This window comes from Pollicipes pollicipes, unplaced genomic scaffold (genome assembly GCF_011947565.3).
Source record: "Pollicipes pollicipes isolate AB1234 unplaced genomic scaffold, Ppol_2.1 Scaffold_3087;HRSCAF=3621_pilon_pilon_pilon, whole genome shotgun sequence".
NCBI classification, from domain to species: Eukaryota; Metazoa; Arthropoda; class Thecostraca; order Pollicipedomorpha; family Pollicipedidae; genus Pollicipes; species Pollicipes pollicipes.
In genome coordinates, this window is record NW_023596225.1 from 17,466,047 (window position 1) to 17,484,702 (window position 18,656).

Sequence of the window (18,656 nt, forward strand, 5' to 3'; positions counted from 1 at the left end):
CGCTGCATTAAAGATCCCGGTTCGATTCAAGCGGCAGGAAACTTTAAACTTTTACTGATCCCATTCCCGCTAGGGACGATGACGGTAGTTACCTCGTGAGATGGCATGTCAAGTGGCCTAGTGCTTCTCGCCATGGTACCCATTATCAAGTCACGATGTGAAGTGACGTATTGGTCCCGTCAACAGGTGTGTCAACTCTTGGCTCACACATTCTGGGTCTGCCCGGATCACAGAACGCTCACGAATCACGGCGGGACCATGCATCGTAGCGAAGCATGTCAAAACAGAACGCAACCATCAGCACGGCGCAAGCAACCGCTTCCAAGACACCCAGTGATCCGGCCCTCCCATATGAACTCCCCTGCTCCAGCTGAGTGAAAAACCAGACGCAAAGCGAGATCGACTCCAGTCATACCTGCACAGGCCACCCGCACGGTCGCCACCCGTCGCATGCCCGAGCCAGCTGTGTGAGTCGGCAGCCCGGGCCCAGGAGCGGACAGGGGATCAGGACCAGAGGCTAAGGCTGTCCCCTCTCCCCCCCCCCCCCCCCCGAGGCGGCGCGTCTCCAGGGCGCACCGCCGTCCATTGAAAACGACCGCATCATGTCGGGAATCGGTATATTTGAGCTGTCGGCGCCGTGCTGAACGTCACTTTAACGCGCCTGTGAACCACACAAAAGTCTGCGGACGTGACGGGCGAGGTGTCCGTGACGTCACACGACCGGAACACACAGGCGGCACAGGCGCGGCGCGAGAGGCGTCATCGCGGTGACGCGCGGTATGTGAACACGATGACTGGGTCTACCGTCGATCCGCACCAGGTACATGGGGCGCAGCGTAACAGGGACTACATACTCCAACGGTGCCACCCAGCTGGCTGGCCGCGCCTTACGAACGATATAAATGTAAAAATAACTTCACCGAAATTCCCTGACCGATTAAGCAATCCTAGGGGACACTCTGGACCCAACCCAATCCGCCGACACATCGCACATCTAAAATGGCGTACAAATGCACGTGGGCTGTCTCACATGAGATCTGCTCTCGAAATTACTCGGAACTACACTATCGGGAATTACATTGCTGTGCGATGCAAATACCAACATAGGTACGGGGCGTCCGCTTCCACGCATCCTAGTTTCAAATGCCCCCGCATTTCGAGGTGTTGCAAAGCGATCGGCGTCGGTAGAGTATCACAAGGTGGATGATATTATCATCCGATGGAAAACTATAATCCGGCGAATGCCGTTACCATCTGACGCGATGGTTTATCATCATGACGGTATCATCCAACGGGCCACGTTACAGCACCAAAGTGCGGGCCTACCGAATAATGATGGGTACGGGTGCACGAATCAAAAACAACCTCGCACTGTCCGAAGATAGCGAAGAACATTCCTGTTGGCCGGACGCCGCGGAGTGAGGGCGCAAACTAACGCATGACGCATACATACCATGGGGCCACGCGGTCATACATGGTGACCGCAGCCAGCTGGCGTCGAGACCAGAAACGGCTTTGGTCTGGTGGGAGCCAGCGCGGGGTTCCGTAAAGCTCGTCGGTTGACAAAATGCTGGGAGCGAGGAGTGTCTGGCTGACCTGACCGTCAAAGGAATGACACCATCTCACAGATTGTACAGCGCACGTGCCGTTGTCGTGTAATCTTAAGGCAAGCGACATTCCTAACACTGCATGGCCCGCCGGCTAAAACACTGCCAAACGCGTCCAAACATGAACGTCACAGCTGCGCACCATGCATATACCTGCCGCATACGCTGCACGCGGTTGCAGTAGCGCCGCTCACACATACCCAACACTGCTCCGCCTCAGACAAAACTAACACTCAAAACGACGCAGCCACCTCAAGCGTACGACTGCCCATCCTCGCGGTCTCCTTTGCTCAAGACGCTGACGGGCGGGGCAAAACTGCAGCACCGGCCCGCCGAGAGGGCGTGGCGGCGGCGCGGCAGCCGCTACGAGGCCTTGGCCTTGGGCCACTCGACGAAGCGCTCCATGATGCCACGCAGGATGTTGCCAGGCAGCTTCTGGTGCTCCTCGATCAGTCGGTTGATTTCCAGGGCCACCTGAGGACGTGGACGGCACGGCGGATGAGCGTCCGGCCGCAGACGCAGCGCCGCCGGCCGTGTGCCGGCAAACGCCGGCTCGGCCGAAAACAAGTTGTGCGCCCCGCTCGTTATGTAGGTATGAGCAAGTACACATCTTATTTCTGCACGATTGCACGTGCCTTTTAGTTTTCCTAGAAAATTCCGTCAAATGACACCTATAGTTGATTGATTCTGATTATCCTGGTGCCTCAGTCTTCATGAAATATTTTCGCATAATGCTCTGTATCAAAACTTTCTGTATCAAAACTTACGTACTCTCCATTCATGTTTCACAGGGAATGAATAACAGGAGTCCATCAACTCGCCTCGAAGCTTCCAATCTGCACGGAGCCCTTCCTGACTACCAGCCACCGCCTTCTGAGTCACCTCGCCAACTCACAAGTGGACACGCAAACACCACCACACCCGCCCCGCTCCCTAGTCCTTCCCAAAACAAACCGCTGGCCCGACGCACCGTACCCCAAACATCAGGCCTCTGCCGCGCTCTCCGCCAGCGCGCGCCCACGCACCTTCTGCGCCAGCTGCTCGGGCGTGACGCCCTCCTCGTAGGGGATTGGCCGGCCGAGGTAGGTGCGCAGCTTCACCGGGAATCCGCCGTAGATGGGCACCAGCGGCAGCCGCGTGCGTTCGTACAGCCACGTCCAGAAGCGGCGGCCCAGCACGAACGCGCGGTACGACTCGCGCACGTTCATCGTGAACATGGGGATGATTGGCTGCAGGGGACGGACATCGGGTCAGGGGGGGGGGGGCGCAGGCGGTGGTGACGACACTGCTCCCCATCGGCAAAAACGGCCACGAAAAAGGCGCAGGCTGCAGAAAATGAGTACGCAGCAGGCAACGGACGCCACCTTGCTCCTCGATGTTTTCAGGATTCAAAACCTACGCCAGCGGCACGCACGCAAAAGTGTATTTACATAACGTCGACAGAGTGAAATCACAATTCAAAAGTGCCTCTCCACCGCTTCAAGTATTGCGTTCAGGAAACCTCCTCTAAAAAGGACAGATGAAATGCACTTTAACCTTTTCACTGGCATCACTAATGCTCTGTCAGTTGAAGCGACAATCCAAGCGCGCCCCCGCACCAGAGCTCTGCTCACCACTTTAGTTTCGATGGCGACCTTGGCAAAGCCGACGCGGTCCTTCCAGACCAGCCGGTACCCCTGGCCGAAGAAGGCCTCGCGAACGCCGCCTGGCGAGATGGCCAGCAGGTGGCCCTCCTGCAGCGCCGTCACGCAGTTCTGCTGGCCGCCCGGGATCACGCAGAAGACGTGCATCAGCTGCTTCCAGCCTGCGGATCACACCCACCACGTCAGTCCGGAATCACCGGATCACGCGCACACAACGCGAGCGCCAGAGGTGTTTCCAACCTGGGGATCGCGCACAGGGCTGAAGCATCCAGTCAGTTCGGTGGTATGGGTGTAAGCTGAAGGACCTGTCCTGTGACTTACTCAGATACCACGGTTCCGATTCGCCACCTCCGGCTACTGGCTAGGGCTTGCCTAGACCTTGTACCCTTCGGGCCCCTTAGCAGTGGCCTGCTCCTCCGAACTGTACTGCATGGGGCGGCGAGGCGTCCGCTTAGCAACGTCCTCTGCTCCGTGGTGATTGATTGCTCTCGAGGGCAAGGGGCAGCAACATGCATGGAGGCATAACACAGCTCCAGCAGGCAGCGGTATGCACTTATGTTTACATTTCCCCCGCCGAACTAGATGAATGTGGGCATCTGCATCACACACAGCACTTCAGCACAGGGCTTCGCGGAATACGCGCGGCAGCTGCTTTCAAGCCGGATATTGCAAAAACAGCTGAAACAAGAAAGCAAACATGGGATGCCTGACTGGCTATACGCGCAAATTTGCCAACGCTTGCGGTCTTAAGGCCACACACACACACACACACACACTTCGCCCCAGTCTGGTCCCGACACAACACAAAAACATCACAGCCTTCGAACCGTAAATAATCGCGTCAGCTCATTTCAGCCGGGTAAACTCCAGGCAGGCGCGACTGTCTCCGACTGACGACAGCGCCTCAGGAGGGAGGGGGAGGGGGACTCAAGGGGGCACACGGGCTCAGCTGTAACCCTCGGTTTCTGTACCCTGCTCATGTGCAACGGGCGATCGGGACCGTACCATTCACACGGATCAAAGCGATCTGTGTTCTCACAGGTGACCGCGTCCACGAGTCTCGTCGCGGTTAATGCACGACGTGCGATGCAGCTAAATGCCAATTTGTATGCAACGTAAAGCGCAAACATGTGCGGGGGTTTCAAAAGAAAGGAAGTACAACCCAAAATTGGCCTGTTATATCATCGGTCCAATTTATTCACAAGCATATCGCATGTACGTTTGTCATTTCTTAAGGTGCGCGTACCAACCAGCGTGCTTTCATGTCAGGACGAGTGCGCCCATTCAACTGGCAACGCCTCATCCGGCGGGGGGCGTAATAACCAAGTGCTTGGCGGCTTCGGCTCACACGTTGGAGGGGGGGGGGGGGGGGCGGCTGGTTCAAAACCCTGTTGCGCCATGGCTTTTGAACACTTCTATGGCCGGCGCAGTCGCTAGCGCTCAATAACAGGGTGCGTGACGACGTGCGCTGTGTTCCGTTACAAAATCGCGAACCCCTGCAGTCACCCTGTGTGACCAAGCAGCTGAAGCAAAACCATGCGCGCACCAGACGATAAGCTTCTCTGTTGGTGGGTTCAGATACCTGCTGCTAGCTCAGGTCTCAAAGTCACCCAGCCGCTCGCCCACAAACCCAGCAGACCTCTCCACCTAGCACAGCCCCGGAGTCGACTGACCCGCCACCCCGTGTGGGAGACGACCCCGCCCCTCACAGCTCCGCCGCCGTGAACTGACCCGGTATCCTGTACAGGAACTTGTCGCCCACCGTCTTGATGAGCCGGCCCGTGCCTGTGATGACCTCCGACAGCAGGTAGTAGTGGTCGATCGGAATGGCGCCGTGGTAGAAGACGATGAGCGCCGGCCCGCTGGGGATGTGCTCCAGTCCGCTGACCTCGTAACCTGCCGGGTCCGGGCAGCGGCGGTCAGACACTGCCTGGGCGGCGAGCTGCGTCCGGCGGCGGCCTGGGGCCAGCCGGCGCCTGCGGCGAAAGGCTCAGCCGCGCGGGTGATCCGACGCAGGTGATCCGCTGCCTGCGTCAGCGGTGGGGGCGGCGCCGGTGACAGACTACACCCGACACCGCCACCCCTACAGCCTCTGGCGCGCCAGAACAGCGACAGTGCACAAAACCGCATCAAAACACTACGCGGGCCACGCAAAGACCGCGCAGCACGCATTCCATCACCCCGGCAGCTGCTTTCCTCGCGCGCTTCATGACGCCGTGGTTTACGCCACAGACTCCAGCATCCACCGGGCCATATTTCACCCACCCTCCACAGCCCTGAGACCCTGCACCGTGTGCTCACCGTGCCATAGTTTGCCGTGCACCTTCCAGCAGACGGCGACGGTGTAGCGCGCGCCGTCCCAGATGCTCAGCTCGTACGCCGCCCTCAGGCCGTGCCTGGCGGCGACCAGGGCCAGGTCACAGGCAGCTCAACAAACACCGCGCGGGCGGGGGCACGAGTGCACACATGTGCGGCACGTGTTCACGCGACGTGAGCGGTGTACACACGTACGAACACAGACTACGTGCGTGTGTGTGCGTGCGCGCGTGCGTGTCATTGGGGTTTTACGACGCACTCAGCTGCTGAGGTTATATGGTCTGGTCTACCTCTCACCCTGGCAAGAAGGGCGGGCACCGCGGGGAATCCAACCCCGTACCCCTGGTTTCCCAGACGCGCAGCGGTTAACGCAGACGCGTTAACCACTGCACAACGGCACCCCCGACTGTGCGAATGTGCTGTAACGCTGCTCTGACAGACTTCAATACTGCGGAGTTACGAGGTAAGCAGACGGTGGGCGACAAACGCACGGGTCCAGACGGCTTGAGCGCTGTTCACATGAGCGGGGACGGTAAGCACTCACGCCACAAGAAGGCGGGCTGGACAGAGTCGGTAACGCTAGGGACGGATTATGCGACCCGATCGGTTAGCTGCTTCTATGCGACCTACGAACGGATGCGAAACATATGGCCTGCTTATGACGACACTCCATTTTTATTGGAGCCCATGTGACTGCCAAGAACTTTCCATCACAACCTAGTAAAGAACTTCCCACCAGATGTGTTGGTTCAACAAAGAACTGGCATTGACTGAGAGTGGAACAAAAAGGTGTGAAAGGTAAACAGCATACGGACGCCAGCATCCTTCAATAGGCGACAAAACCAATGCCTCGCGCTCTACGTGCGATGACAGCATTTACTGCTAAGTAACGGATAGATCACAGGAGATGCGTGGGACGCGAGGACCATTCGCAGCACTGGCGACAAGGGAGAGCACCAAATAATGGTGTTATGGTCAAGTTGAAGGGGATGTTTCACACTTTAAAACATTGAAACAGGCATCAGACATGACACAAGCTCATTTATAACATTCGGTATGATTTTGAAGTGGAAACGACCTGCCCTGGATAACACAATTCTCTGTTTAGTAAATGTGCTCCTCAATGCGTCGTAGTTTGATTGCGTCCCCGTACCTTGCACAACATTGATAGAGAACTAACTGACGGCCGTAATATCTGGAAATCGCGCTCACAAGCGCCAGGTGTGAACGCTTCGACATTTTTTTGTTTTGGCCTTGATCGCCGCATGGTTTATGGAATGGCAGGACTTGAATATCGTTATTATGACGTCATGAACGCCGAGGTACCTTTGCCATACTTTCCCCGATATTCCTTTACCCATTTTCGCGGGCGTATCGTTCAGAACCTAGAGCGGCTTAGGTCTTAAGAAGGGCAGGATTGTGAACAATACCGAAAGGTTTTCAAGAAGATTTTCAGTTCAACCCCCCCCCCCTCCCCCCATACGTGTGGAGCACTCCCTTGAATAATGACGTCCAGCACTTCAGGACAATATCCGCGAAAACCGACCCCTTGCAGTCACCAAGATCGGAGAATTATCATTCGGCCCTGTTATCATCGCATAATGCCACCAGCTATCCTAAAACACTCGATCACACACACACCCCTGCCCCGCTGCAGCACTCACCAGTGCCGGTAACATTCGACGAAGAAGGCGGAGAGGAAGAGGGCGATCAGCAGCGAGATGGGCAGCACGAGCAGCGCGATGACCGGCCAGAGCAGCCACACCTGCCACCAGGCGTAGTCCAGGTCCAGGTAGCCGGCTGGAATGAGCCGCTGCAGCGTCACGGCCAGGCAGAGATGGGCGGCCGCCTCCGCCATCAGGTCGACGGCGTCGGCGCCCGCCGACTTGGACGGCCACGGCAGCATGGTCGGAACACGGAGCGCGGGCAGGGACGAGAACGTAGGGGACTGACGGACGGGAAGCGACGGGACGGGACGGGACGCAGTGTCAGTCGACCGGTGCTGTCGCGCGCAGCGACGCTGCGACTTTCAGCACCGCGCAGGGCAGGCGGGAGAGTTTGGAGCGGCCAGGGCGCGCGACGCCTCACGCAGTGGGAGATGACTGGAGGCGACGGCGATGGGAGCGGGGCGGCGGTGTCTTCTGGGACGGCGCGGCACGTCAGCCTGACTTGGAGCGGTGTCCCTCCGCCAACCTCCGCCGCGTCAGTGCCGAGGACCGGCACCTGAGCGACCACCGACCGCCGCCCCGCCCACTGCCCCCCCCCCCCCCCGACGCTGACGCCCCGCGACCGAGAAGAACGTAAACAGAGCGGCGGACGCATGGTAACACCCTCCGGTCACCCACGAGCCTGCTCACCACACCAACACGTGCACAGGGCGAGCGAACGCCTGCGACAGACAGACATACACACACACACACACGTGAGCACCAGCCGCGGGCGGTGGGCGGCTAGCGACGCGCGGGGTCGCGGCCGCTCGCGCACCACCGGCCCTGACCGCGACAGGTGACCAGCCGGTCACAATGCGCGGCGCAGGTCTGACACGTGCAAAATGAGGTCGTCGTTATGGCGCAGGTGCGTCGTTCTGAGTCACCGGAGTGTGGCGTGCGCTGTAGTGCATCCACATCGTGGCCGACAAAAAATTAACGCGGGCTGCGATGAGTGCGTTAGACGCAACTAAGGGATAATTTCGTGTCAAGGTGAAACACGTGCACGCGTGAAAAACGAACGCTTCTGAAAGAACTTTGCTGGTCACCATGAGGTGAGGGAAAATGGCGCAGCATAGAAGCACATAGGCGCATACGCACACCCTGGACTTTTCAGTTTCCTTTTCCGGCTTCATGGCCTGTATGTTAGGTTGTGATGACGGTTCTAGAATGCCCCGCGTCACTACGTGCGAATGTCCCGGCTAAAAGCGCCCTCCAGCGCCTCTCGCGGCAAGTGTCGGGGGCTGCCCGCTCCAAACAGACACCACGACAAGCGTTGAGGTGGACCCGCGGCCGAAATGTATGCGTGTCACGTCCCACTCCTTTCCATGGCCACTAACCCAACGCATCACACGGGCTATCAATCCAGAAAATCCACAAGGGTGTTGTACCTCACCGTCCAGCGGGTTCCGCAAGGACTCCATTTGCCATGAGTGAAATAACTGTTCGGACTATAGCACTTGTGTGGTGCGTTAGTATGCACAAAACGTTTCGGCCAGTTAATTCTCGCGCCGTCGTCAGGCGTCGTGGAGCCCTTAGAAAGGCATTTTAACTCGCCTTTGTGGCCATGCGCCAAGTTTTAACACCGAGGTATTATCGTTACCGGTTAGCTCAGTTGAGAGCGCTGAAATGACTGGAAGTCAGAAGACCCTGCCTCGAATCTCAGCGATGCCAAGATTCGAACTGTAACGCGAGCATGGCTGAAAGTCAAACATAATCCAGTCCTTTTAAACACTCCACACCCCACCACGGCCGGCCGAAACGTTGTGTGCAAACTAACACACCAGGCCGGGACGACAGCCAGAACAATGATTCCATTCGTGATCATAACGCCTAGTCTCAATCCTTCCGTAAAGCTACAACTCAACTTGCTCCGCTTCCATGACTTCTAGCGCTGGCCAACAGCCTATGAGCGCGCCCTAGACGCTAGCAGACCTTGGACACTCGTCCCAGAGATATTACGAAGGCGTGCTATGTGGACACGACCCATGGTGCGGGTCGCAGCTCAAACCAATGACGCCAGCACCACATATCGTTCTAGCCCGTGGCCAATTCGCCTGATGCGACGGGGGACATTGTCGATGTTCTTGTAATGATGGCGTTTTAATAACTGTCACCAAAGCTTTGTCGAGAGCGCAAATATTTTCGGTGAATACTAGCCACAGTAAACTGAGCTGCACACATGTGTACTCTCCACGGCCCACTCCCTCGGTGCAGACATTTAATTTTCCATTCGCGGTCGGTTTCAAAAGGTGACCCTGGAAGTTCCTGGGTAAACTGCCGGCGCACCCACGGGTCCGAAAGCGTAGCTTCGCTTACTGATTTGTGGACGGCACATTCGTCTGCACTGCGCCATTTGTCTCACGTCTTTATCCGGTCTGATTGCCGACGGAAATGAAACGCAGATTACCTTACAAACCTCATTTTCTTGTTATTTCACTAATTTTAAGTTGTCCATCATGTGATACAGTCTCTCTGTCTTACGTTTGATTTCGATCACGGTCATTGATGTGGCAAGACACAAATGCTTACAAATAACCCAGAAGATCACAACAAACCCGTGGGCTTTTGAGTTGAATGTAAACAGAGTTTATGACAACCGTGCAATCCATACCCACTCACTTATCACAATAGCCAGCACTCAAACCTCAGCTTCAGGCTTGGAGGAAATGGATGGTTCTGTCCGACCACTTAACCTTACAGGGCATGGAATTCCAGCGCTGGAGCCATATCGCGGCTCCATTAAGGGATCATATCCGTTTTACCCTTCGGATTTGACACCCCAGAAGACACAAGCCCCCAAAAAGCGTGCCTGGCTCGGCCATGCCCGACCTGTATGGCTGGATAGCGTGAAAGGTCTGGTCTTCAACCTCGCTCACCATCCCCGTTTAGACGAGTTATTTGTGTAAACCCCAGACAATGAAATCAGACATCGGAATTTTTTCATGGAAGTTTGACGAGCGCTAATGCAGCGTTCGCTCGGCAACTCAAAATCACATTGCTTGAAATCAGGCCCAGTGCGGGCACACCAGCCGCAGCCTACTTAAAAAAACAATTAAAAAATAAAAGTTTGTTAATTGTTTCAGGCAGTGGGACTACATTCTTAAAAAAGTGCAAACAAATTGGGCTGAATTCAGTAAAACTGGACATAACTGTCACACCTGCGTGTTCTATTCACCAAATGGCCCGCGTGTTGTATCCGTGACCAGTTGCGAAAGAGCCACTGGCCGCTTTCCGGTCGATCCCTGGCACACTTGTGAGCCGACAGCGCAGAGATTGTCCGGTGATTGGTGGGCAGAGCATTCACCCGCACAGCGCGGACAGCTTCGTGTCATTATCTGCTCTGGCGCTCGGATTTTGAAAACAAAACCAAAGATAACATCTCCCAAAACCAAAACGGCGGATCCATGACCTGCGCTCGAGTCATCGCCACCGACCGCACACATCAACCGACACATCTGCTAGGACAATGGCCCTTTACCCTCTCCGCCAAACGGCGCTAGTCTCACCCTCTTGCTGCAGTCTTGCCTTCAAGATCTGGCCAGCTATGCTGTGGTACTTTTTGGGATTAACAATATTTTACATTGCTTGTGTAATCGTATGGGGAGCTGTCAATTTAGGTTCTCAGTGCAGTGTAGCAGAAACACCACGCTTGATCGACCACTTACAAGCATGCGCTGTGTAAGCTATCACCTATACAATACATTAAGTTAAGAATTACGTTTTCCGGTGAAAACTGCATGAACCTGCGGTCCATGACTAAAGGGTATCAATTTTGGAATGCATGACGACCAGTATAGACTGGGTCAGGTCAGGTCAGGTCGTCTGATCTGATTGCTGCTGAAGCTGAAGATCGCGGAAGTTGGATTAGTTCACTGCTACAGAGCGCCTCGCTCGGCCTGGAGCTCGCTCCTAAACGCAATTTTTCCTCAGACCGTGCCCCATGTTCTGGTTCGTCCTTCACACCTCGGGGACGTAGCTACATCCATAGGACACCTGGATACGAGGTCATGACTACAAACTCGCGAACAATAAACACAACCATCCATCAAATGTGTTTTGTTCTGTGCGTGGCGTTCGATCAAACTGCAAACTCATCTATCGGACCCACTTCTTCCTTGCGTAAAAACAATGCTTACCCAAACAGAGGCCAGCGTAGTCTGCAGCGTACTGATCGACACAGCGACGAGAAAATACGTCGAGCAAGGTCAAAAGACGTATCACATGATCGATAACTTCCCCAAGATTTTGCCCACTTTTACATATCAGAAAACAATCGCATAGTATGTGTTTTTAACCAGCGTCACAACTTTACTTATGTGGGGATTTACGCAGACACGAATATTTCTCACAGCTGATGTCAGAGGCCAGTCTGTGGATATCAGCGGCCGTGAGATTGCACCGACAGACAGTCATGCCTTTTCAAGATTCGCGCGAGGGCCACTGGTTACTGGTTACGAATCACACGATGGCTCCACATGGCTCCACCGCTGGAATACCATGTCCCATATGGTCAGATGACTGGGCAGGGCCATCCAATTCGTCAAAGCCCGAAGCTGGGACTTGAGCGCTGGCTATCGTGATAAAAAAGCCTGCAGGCCTACTGTGGTTTTCTGGCCATGATCAAAATCAAACCTGAGATGGGGAGAATATATCACATATGACAGGCAACTTAAAATTGCCCAATAACAGGAAAAACAGGCTTGTAATGCAGCAACATAGCATCTTTGCTGGTTAGCTTGTTTTATCCTTGCTGGTAATATTGAGCACAATTTGCTGTAGTCTTATACTTCACAGCAAACACTGTTGAACAGTACAGGTAAGTACCACAGTGAACAGATACCCATAGCCCCAATAGGCTGTAATCATGGTAATAACACAAAAAACACGCATTGATGTGGACGTCCCAAATGAAATTGAATGTTTCACAAAACATACACAAATACATCAAACTCACCAACAATAGGCTTCACATAGTCTGTTAAATTCTGCAGCCGTTCCTGGATTGAGGCCGGAACTGGAACCATTCCACCCCACACTGAAGCAAACATCAACATTAGAACCTGTGTATGACATGTACCATTGGTTACAATCCAAAGCACAATGCATTTGAAATAAAAATACCCCAAAACTCTTGACAAGCTACCAACAAATAAGATCAAAAGCAGGTGATTAAAATATATAACCACTTAAGCAAGATTTACATTCCCAAAATAGAGCTTGCTGATTCTGTCGTGCATGAAATAATGATCAAAGCTTCCACACTGAATAGGTGCATACCAGTCACCATACCACCACCACCACCAGGTCCACACAGTTAGCTAGTCTTATTCTCTGTTAGTGCCGCCTTGGTGAACAGTAAGATACAACTTGCACCAACTAGTTTCTATACTAGGCAAGCATTCAACTGGTCAAAACCAAAATTTTATCCCTAGCTACAAATGCATGCCATGGGGGACTCAGCTTCCACCAAACCAAAACTAATCTCTAAAGCAAATGTCTGTGCATGTTATTGGAAACAAGCAGACTAAAAAAAGATCAGAGCATGGTATGTGACATTCCAATCATTGTGAAAAGATTTATCAGTGTACCAGACATGTAAGTGGCATAGGTGTGATCACTGGTCACAACATTATGATGTTAAATAAATGGTGTGGCATTAAATATATATATATATATATATATATATATATATATATATATATATATTATATATCTCAGCCCATGCTAAACTGACTCAAATTTCGATGCAGTTTTGTTTCAGCCCATATCTTGGGATATTTTGAGTTGTTACCCATTACACTTAACATTAAAACATTCTAACTCCCTGAAACCTTGGGCCTTCATGATAGAGTACAAAAAATGCATGCTCCACTGAATACATATAGGGTAACAGTGATATTCAATTTCAATTTTCAATTTCAACAACTATCAATGAACAATTTCAGTGTGCATGCATAGTTAATCTGAGTGCTCAGTGCTTTGAGCATGGCTAGCACCAATTTCAGAGCCTGGAACCAATGTTTCAAGGAAAATATATTTCAAACACAACTTCTGGAAAAATACTTCAAAAGCATTTTCAACATATGATTTGAAAATTCAGCAAAATTAAGCCTGGCCTGATTTCTGCCTAGCCCAAACATGAAGTTCAGTGCACATATATTGTGTATGTGTCCAAGCTCTGCAAATGACTTTCCCTTTTAGCAGACTGGCCTCCATCAATGGAGGTGAGGACAGGCCATGCACCAAACTCTGGTCACCTAGGTTCAAGGCATGCATTGACTGCAATTTTTGATAAAATATTATCACTGGGCATGAAGGAGAGTTGCCAAAGAATGACACAGCATATTTTTGGTGGTCAGGCACTCAAGCTACCCCAGCAATATTAGGTGCAGTGCTGTGGCCTGAGACTGTGACCTGGTGTTTTGCATGCTAACCAAAGCAATCACAGGATTAAAAAGCATACTAATACAATGCATTCAATACAACCGATTATCACTTACATTGGTTTGTGATAAAATGACCGAGACTGAACTGGAGCTTCCGCGACGGACTGAGCTATGCTCTACATTAGCATAGTAGCATAGCACTGGAGCATCATATACGCCATTAACGGGGCAAGTACACGTAACATTAAAACATTCCGAGACAAAAGCTGCCTACAGAAATGCCGTAGACTCACGCACACCTACATGAATCCTCACAACGGCAATCCCATGTCTTCTAAGCAGAGCGTTTGGTATAGGTCGCTTGACGAATCCCATGAATGTCTTTGCTGCGCCATGCTACCCGCCTAACAGTGCTTCCAAATTTATTTAAATAGCAAACCAAATTCTTTGCGAAGGGATTCTCTAAAAAATTGCATTTGCGCGAATACCATCGGAAGTACACACAGCCCTGGATTAAAATTTGTGTGGTGGTCTGTTGACTAATAGTGCATCAGCCCTACCTTTCACATGTGATACCCGACACGGCACAATGCTGCCCCATTTGGCAGGCTGTCCAAACTGCGGATGTTCTACCTTGCCATGCAGCGGTCAACAGCATATCGTTGCATGTCCACCAGGACCACCGCATAGTATTTGACATATTCTGTTTTTCCACTTCCATAATCCTCGGAATCTTCTATCCCAGGAGATGTTTGACACGTGCTTAGACCATGACATCTCAAATTATGAATACAACGGAGCAGTGAGCGCGCCCGGTCCCAGGCGACGTGCACATCCACCTCCCATTGTCGTCATCGATTTCCCGCCACACACTGCCAGACAGACTCAACCCGTCACGATACTGTATTACAAAGCAGCACATGTCCACCAGCAGGCACACGCCGCCGCATCAAGACTCCACCACGTTGGCTACCATCCGGGCGTGCAGCGCCACAAACTCGTCGGCCGCTTCAGGCTGGAGCGACTTGACCGCCTGCCGGTACACGGCCGCCGCCAGCTCAGGCGAGCCGCGTTCGCGCTCGAAGCGCACGTAGTCCATCCAGAGGGCGGCGCGGTCGGCGCCCACGTGGCGGCACGCGGCGCGATACACGTCCCGCAGGCGCGCCGCGTCCACGGGGCGCTGCTCGGCCTCGAGCGCCACCATGGCCAGGAAAAACTCGGCGTCTACCGGCGGTCGCAGGTGGTGCGCGGCGAACATCTCGCGCGCGGCCTCGATGCCGCGCGTCGCCGCCAGCCAGCGCAGGTAGGTGGCCTTCAGCGGCCGCAGCACAGCCGGCGCGCGCGCCGCCGCCGCCGCGAAGACGTGCTCGACGTAGTCGGGGCGGCACGTGGCCGCCCACTCCAGCACGCCGCGCCACAACTCGCCGGCGCCGGGGCCGAGTCGGGCACAGCCACGGCGGCCGATTCGAACGCGGCGCACGCGGCCGCATCGTCGCCGGAGTCGGCCAGCGCCTGTCGGAGAGGGAACGTCACAGGCTGCTCGGGAGCGTTGGGAGGCTAACTAGGACTGCCGTCAACAAACCCTGAGAGCAAGGACAGGACGCACGAGTACGCACGAACGAATATATAGTGAAACGGGGTCTGGGTGCACAGCACAACATGCTTGCCTGGTGTCGTAAAATGCAGAGCGGTTGTAAGCACATTACAAACGTATTGCAAGAGGGCACATCACACTTATCGGCGCAGACAAACGCATATTTACTTCACAGGACATACAATATGGTGGGTGACAAACTAAATCATGACCTGTGTCTTTCATTCTCTTCCATGACAAACTAAATTTTAACATACCTTAACTGTCAAATTGACATTACTCATTCGTGCCTCGTATGACTGCACCCAATCGTGTAGCGAATCATTTTACTCCAACCCTTGCAGGACACTCAAACTAAACACCTTCGCAACCAGCGAACGACATCCGCATGAAGTGGACAGCAGCACAAGCGTTCGCAGCCAGGAACACATTTTACGCCGGGTAGCGGGACGCACCAGCCGCCGCAGCATAACACGTCCGAGCCCCGCCTGCCGGCGCCGCTCACCTGCACGAGCTTCCACCAGAGGGCGGCTGAGGCCGGGTGCGCGTCCGTGGCGGTCCGCAGCGTCGCCGCCGCCTGGTCGGCCATGCCCAGCTCGGCGTACAGCGCCGCCACGCCGAGGAAGGCCGACTCGGACACGGCGCCGGCGGCGGCGGCGCGGCCCAACACCTCCTCCAGTCGCGGCAGCACCAGGTGACGATGGCGGGCGGCGGCGCGCGCCGTCTCCACCAGCGAGCTCAGGTACAGCTCGTACAGCTCGTCGGCCGGCGCCGCCGCCTCCAGCCCATGCTCGTACAGCTCACAGCAGGCCCGCAGGCGGTGTCGCAACTTGGTCGGCGCACGGTCACCCTGCAGCGCGGCGCGCGCCAGTGTGTCGTAGGTGAGCGCGCGCTGCGGGAAGGAGGCGCGCAGCTCGTCGCGCAGCTCGCGCTCCAGGCCGGCGGCGAAATCGAACTCACGGCAGACGGCCAGCAGTCCGGTCAGCAGCCGGCACGGGTCCGCCTTCGGGTCCACCTCGGGCAGGCGGCGCACGGCCTGGCGCGCCACCGCGCGCGCTACGGCGCCCTCCAGCACGGGGTCGGCCGGCGCCTGCCCCGATTTCTCCCCCGCCTCCTCCGGCTCCGTCGCCTTCTCCGGCTTGGTCGTCACGCCGAGCAGATTCTGACGACGGCGCAGGAGGGCGGCATAGCCGAGCTCCAGCCGAAAGTGGGCCGTCCACAGCGCCGTCGACTCCGGGTGCAGCCGCAGCGCGCGCAGCATCAGCTGGCGCGCCGTCTCGGGGCTGTTGTTGTCGTCCATCTCGTACAGCGCGGCCGCCTCCCAGACATCGGGCCGGTGGCCGTGCGTGCGGAGCAGGCGCGTGAACACGCGGCTGCCCTGCGCCAGCTGGCGCATCTGCCGGCAGAACGCCACGTGCGCCAAGAACAGCGACACGTCGTCGCTGAAGCGGATGCAGGCGATGCGGTAAAGCTGCGAGATGCGAGTCACGATCTTGTGGTCGATGTCAGCCTGCTTGTGCTTGTAGCCCAGCCGTTGCCGCCGCTTCCAGATTAGCTGCAGCAGGCTTCGCTCGTACTCGATGTAGCGGGTGAAGTCCTCCTTGGCCTTGCGCTTACGCTGCAGTCGGTACTCAAACTCCTTGCGCTTCTTGATGACCGAGCGCACCTCCTCCTTAGTGAACAGCTGGACACGCTCCAGCTGCTCCAGCTCTGGGAGCGACTCCTCCAGCCGCTTCTGCACGAACTCGGCCATGACTCACCTGTTCAGGTCTGTGAAAAAATATGATCATGAATACATGGATAAAATCACAAACCAACAGCATCATTGTTCTTAACAAACCAAACTACCTATCACTGATATGCTAGACAAGGTGTTCTCAATCACTTTTCATGTGAGAAAGTGGATCAAATAATCAAACACAGTTCAGTGAAACCTGCAGCTTTTTTAACTTATTTTCAGACTTGTGCCTGATTTCTAAGATTTCTTCCTTGGAAAAACATTGGTTTCAGAACCAGGCAAAACCAAGGAGCCAGAAATGAGCTGGGGTTCCACTTAGAACCAGGATCCAACTTGATGTTCAGCCAAAAAACCAAAAAATCAGCATAAACCAAGGTTTTACTCCAAATGTGCACAGGGATTCAACAAGAACCAGTATGCAGCCTCAAATTATAGTGAGGGATCCAGAAAGAGCCAAGATCCAGCCTGGAGAGTGAAAAGTCCAGGAAGTGCCAAAATCCAACCTGGAATGATTTGAGAGTCCAGCACATGAAATTCTGGTCAGGGAACAGTGTGTATCCACAGGGTGCATTTTATTATGCACATGATACAAGCAAATGCTGCAAAATATGCACAGAATGTTTTTTATCACCAACAAAATACCTCTAATGGTAGACCATTACTAAATGGTAGCTCAGGATCATGTTTATGTATGTGTCAATGAGAAGCAGGAATTGGGAAGTTAGGTGAATGAACCACAGGAAACCAGAAGACAGGCTATAACTGCAAGGCAGCACAATTACTAAGGACAAAATATAACAACAAAACTATGCTGACTCAAAATGGTGCAGAAATCCCAGTTGTACTAAACAAACATACATCTGAAAGGTTGCCAACATGCAGAAGCATTCAATCAAACAGCAGAAAGCAATCATTTAATTTAGCATGCTGTGCAATTAATGCACCACAAACTAGTGAGTTGCTCACATATTCTTACAAAGCACATATATCAGGTTGCCCCCCATCCCCTTACAGAAGTCACTGGCATTGCCCCTGCCTGTCCGTCTCCTTGGTTACAAAATATAATGCTGGTTGTCAATCATTATAAATGCCTGGCTCATGACATTACACAATCAAAGCAGATACTTCACAGTTCACATTTCACAACCTTCCTTTGGCAACTAAGAAGCACATTAAACATCACACAGCCCAACATTCTGTGCGTAGAAGGCATCCCTGGCAATCATTATTGACCTAACTCACACCTCAGAAATTGCTTGACTTTTTCTGCACTTTGAATGTAGCTGAGATGACTATTAGGTCGTGGTATACGTTGGTCCCTAATGTTAAAAAGGGCATCGCCCATCTATACATTGGCATCTATGTTAAAAACGAGCATTGTACATCAATCGCCGTTCTTAAGATAAAACATATCGTAAATAATCGTAAAACAGCTCGTCTAAACTCTTACCTTGGAGCTTAAATAACTACGATAGCGAACACCCGAGCGCTGCAAACACACCTAACCGCGACCCCCGCGCCATTGCCACGTGTGCTCAAATCACTGCGCATCAAGAACCGTAAAAATGTACCGGGCCAAGGTAACAAGAATCCAATGAAACGTTCCTTGCGTCCTCCAGTCTTCCGTACTGCTTGTACATTGGTCGACAAATATGACATGTTT

At 53.8% G+C, this 18,656-nt stretch overlaps 2 protein-coding genes across 2 annotated transcripts; both read right to left on the reverse strand.

Moving 5' to 3' along the window:
- Window positions 1-600: 600 nt before the first annotated feature.
- Window positions 601-13,984, reverse strand: LOC119089651 (transmembrane protein 68). Its single transcript, XM_037212443.1, has 8 exons — window positions 13,776-13,984; window positions 12,230-12,310; window positions 7,231-7,366; window positions 5,552-5,646; window positions 4,982-5,146; window positions 3,221-3,411; window positions 2,633-2,836; window positions 601-2,081 (listed from the first exon to the last, which is right to left on the reverse strand). Exons 2-8 carry the CDS (start codon window positions 12,297-12,299, stop codon window positions 1,971-1,973), a joined length of 972 nt encoding a protein of 323 aa, XP_037068338.1. The 5' UTR covers window positions 12,300-12,310; window positions 13,776-13,984; the 3' UTR covers window positions 601-1,970.
- Window positions 13,985-14,885: 901 nt separating this feature from the next.
- On the reverse strand, window positions 14,886-18,529 carry LOC119089819 (U3 small nucleolar RNA-associated protein 6 homolog). Its single transcript, XM_037212636.1, has 4 exons — window positions 18,444-18,529; window positions 15,761-17,025; window positions 15,151-15,173; window positions 14,886-14,919 (listed from the first exon to the last, which is right to left on the reverse strand). The coding sequence occupies exons 2-4, from the start codon at window positions 17,006-17,008 to the stop codon at window positions 14,886-14,888; spliced, it is 1,305 nt and encodes a 434-aa protein (XP_037068531.1). The 5' UTR covers window positions 17,009-17,025; window positions 18,444-18,529.
- Between the last annotated feature and the right edge of the window lie 127 nt (window positions 18,530-18,656).

Excerpts from the sequence above, each read along its gene's own strand:
- LOC119089651 (XM_037212443.1), bottom strand. The coding sequence starts at position 12,299 with ATGGTTCCAGTTCCGGCCTCAATCCAGGAACGGCTGCAGAATTTAACA. Across the intron at positions 2,837-3,220 it reads TCGCCATCGAAACTAAAGTG|CCAATCATCCCCATGTTCAC; the intron begins GTGAGCAGAGCT and ends CGTCCCCTGCAG. Across the intron at positions 2,082-2,632 it reads CCGAGCAGCTGGCGCAGAAG|GTGGCCCTGGAAATCAACCG; the intron begins GTGCGTGGGCGC and ends CCACGTCCTCAG.
- LOC119089819 (XM_037212636.1), bottom strand. The coding sequence starts at position 17,008 with ATGGCCGAGTTCGTGCAGAAGCGGCTGGAGGAGTCGCTCCCAGAGCTG. Across the intron at positions 15,174-15,760 it reads TCTGGTGGAAGCTCGTGCAG|GCGCTGGCCGACTCCGGCGA; the intron begins GTGAGCGGCGCC and ends CCTCTCCGACAG. Across the intron at positions 14,920-15,150 it reads CTGGCCGACTCCGGCGACGA|ATGTTCGCCGCGCACCACCT; the intron begins TGCGGCCGCGTG and ends GCCGCGCGCGAG.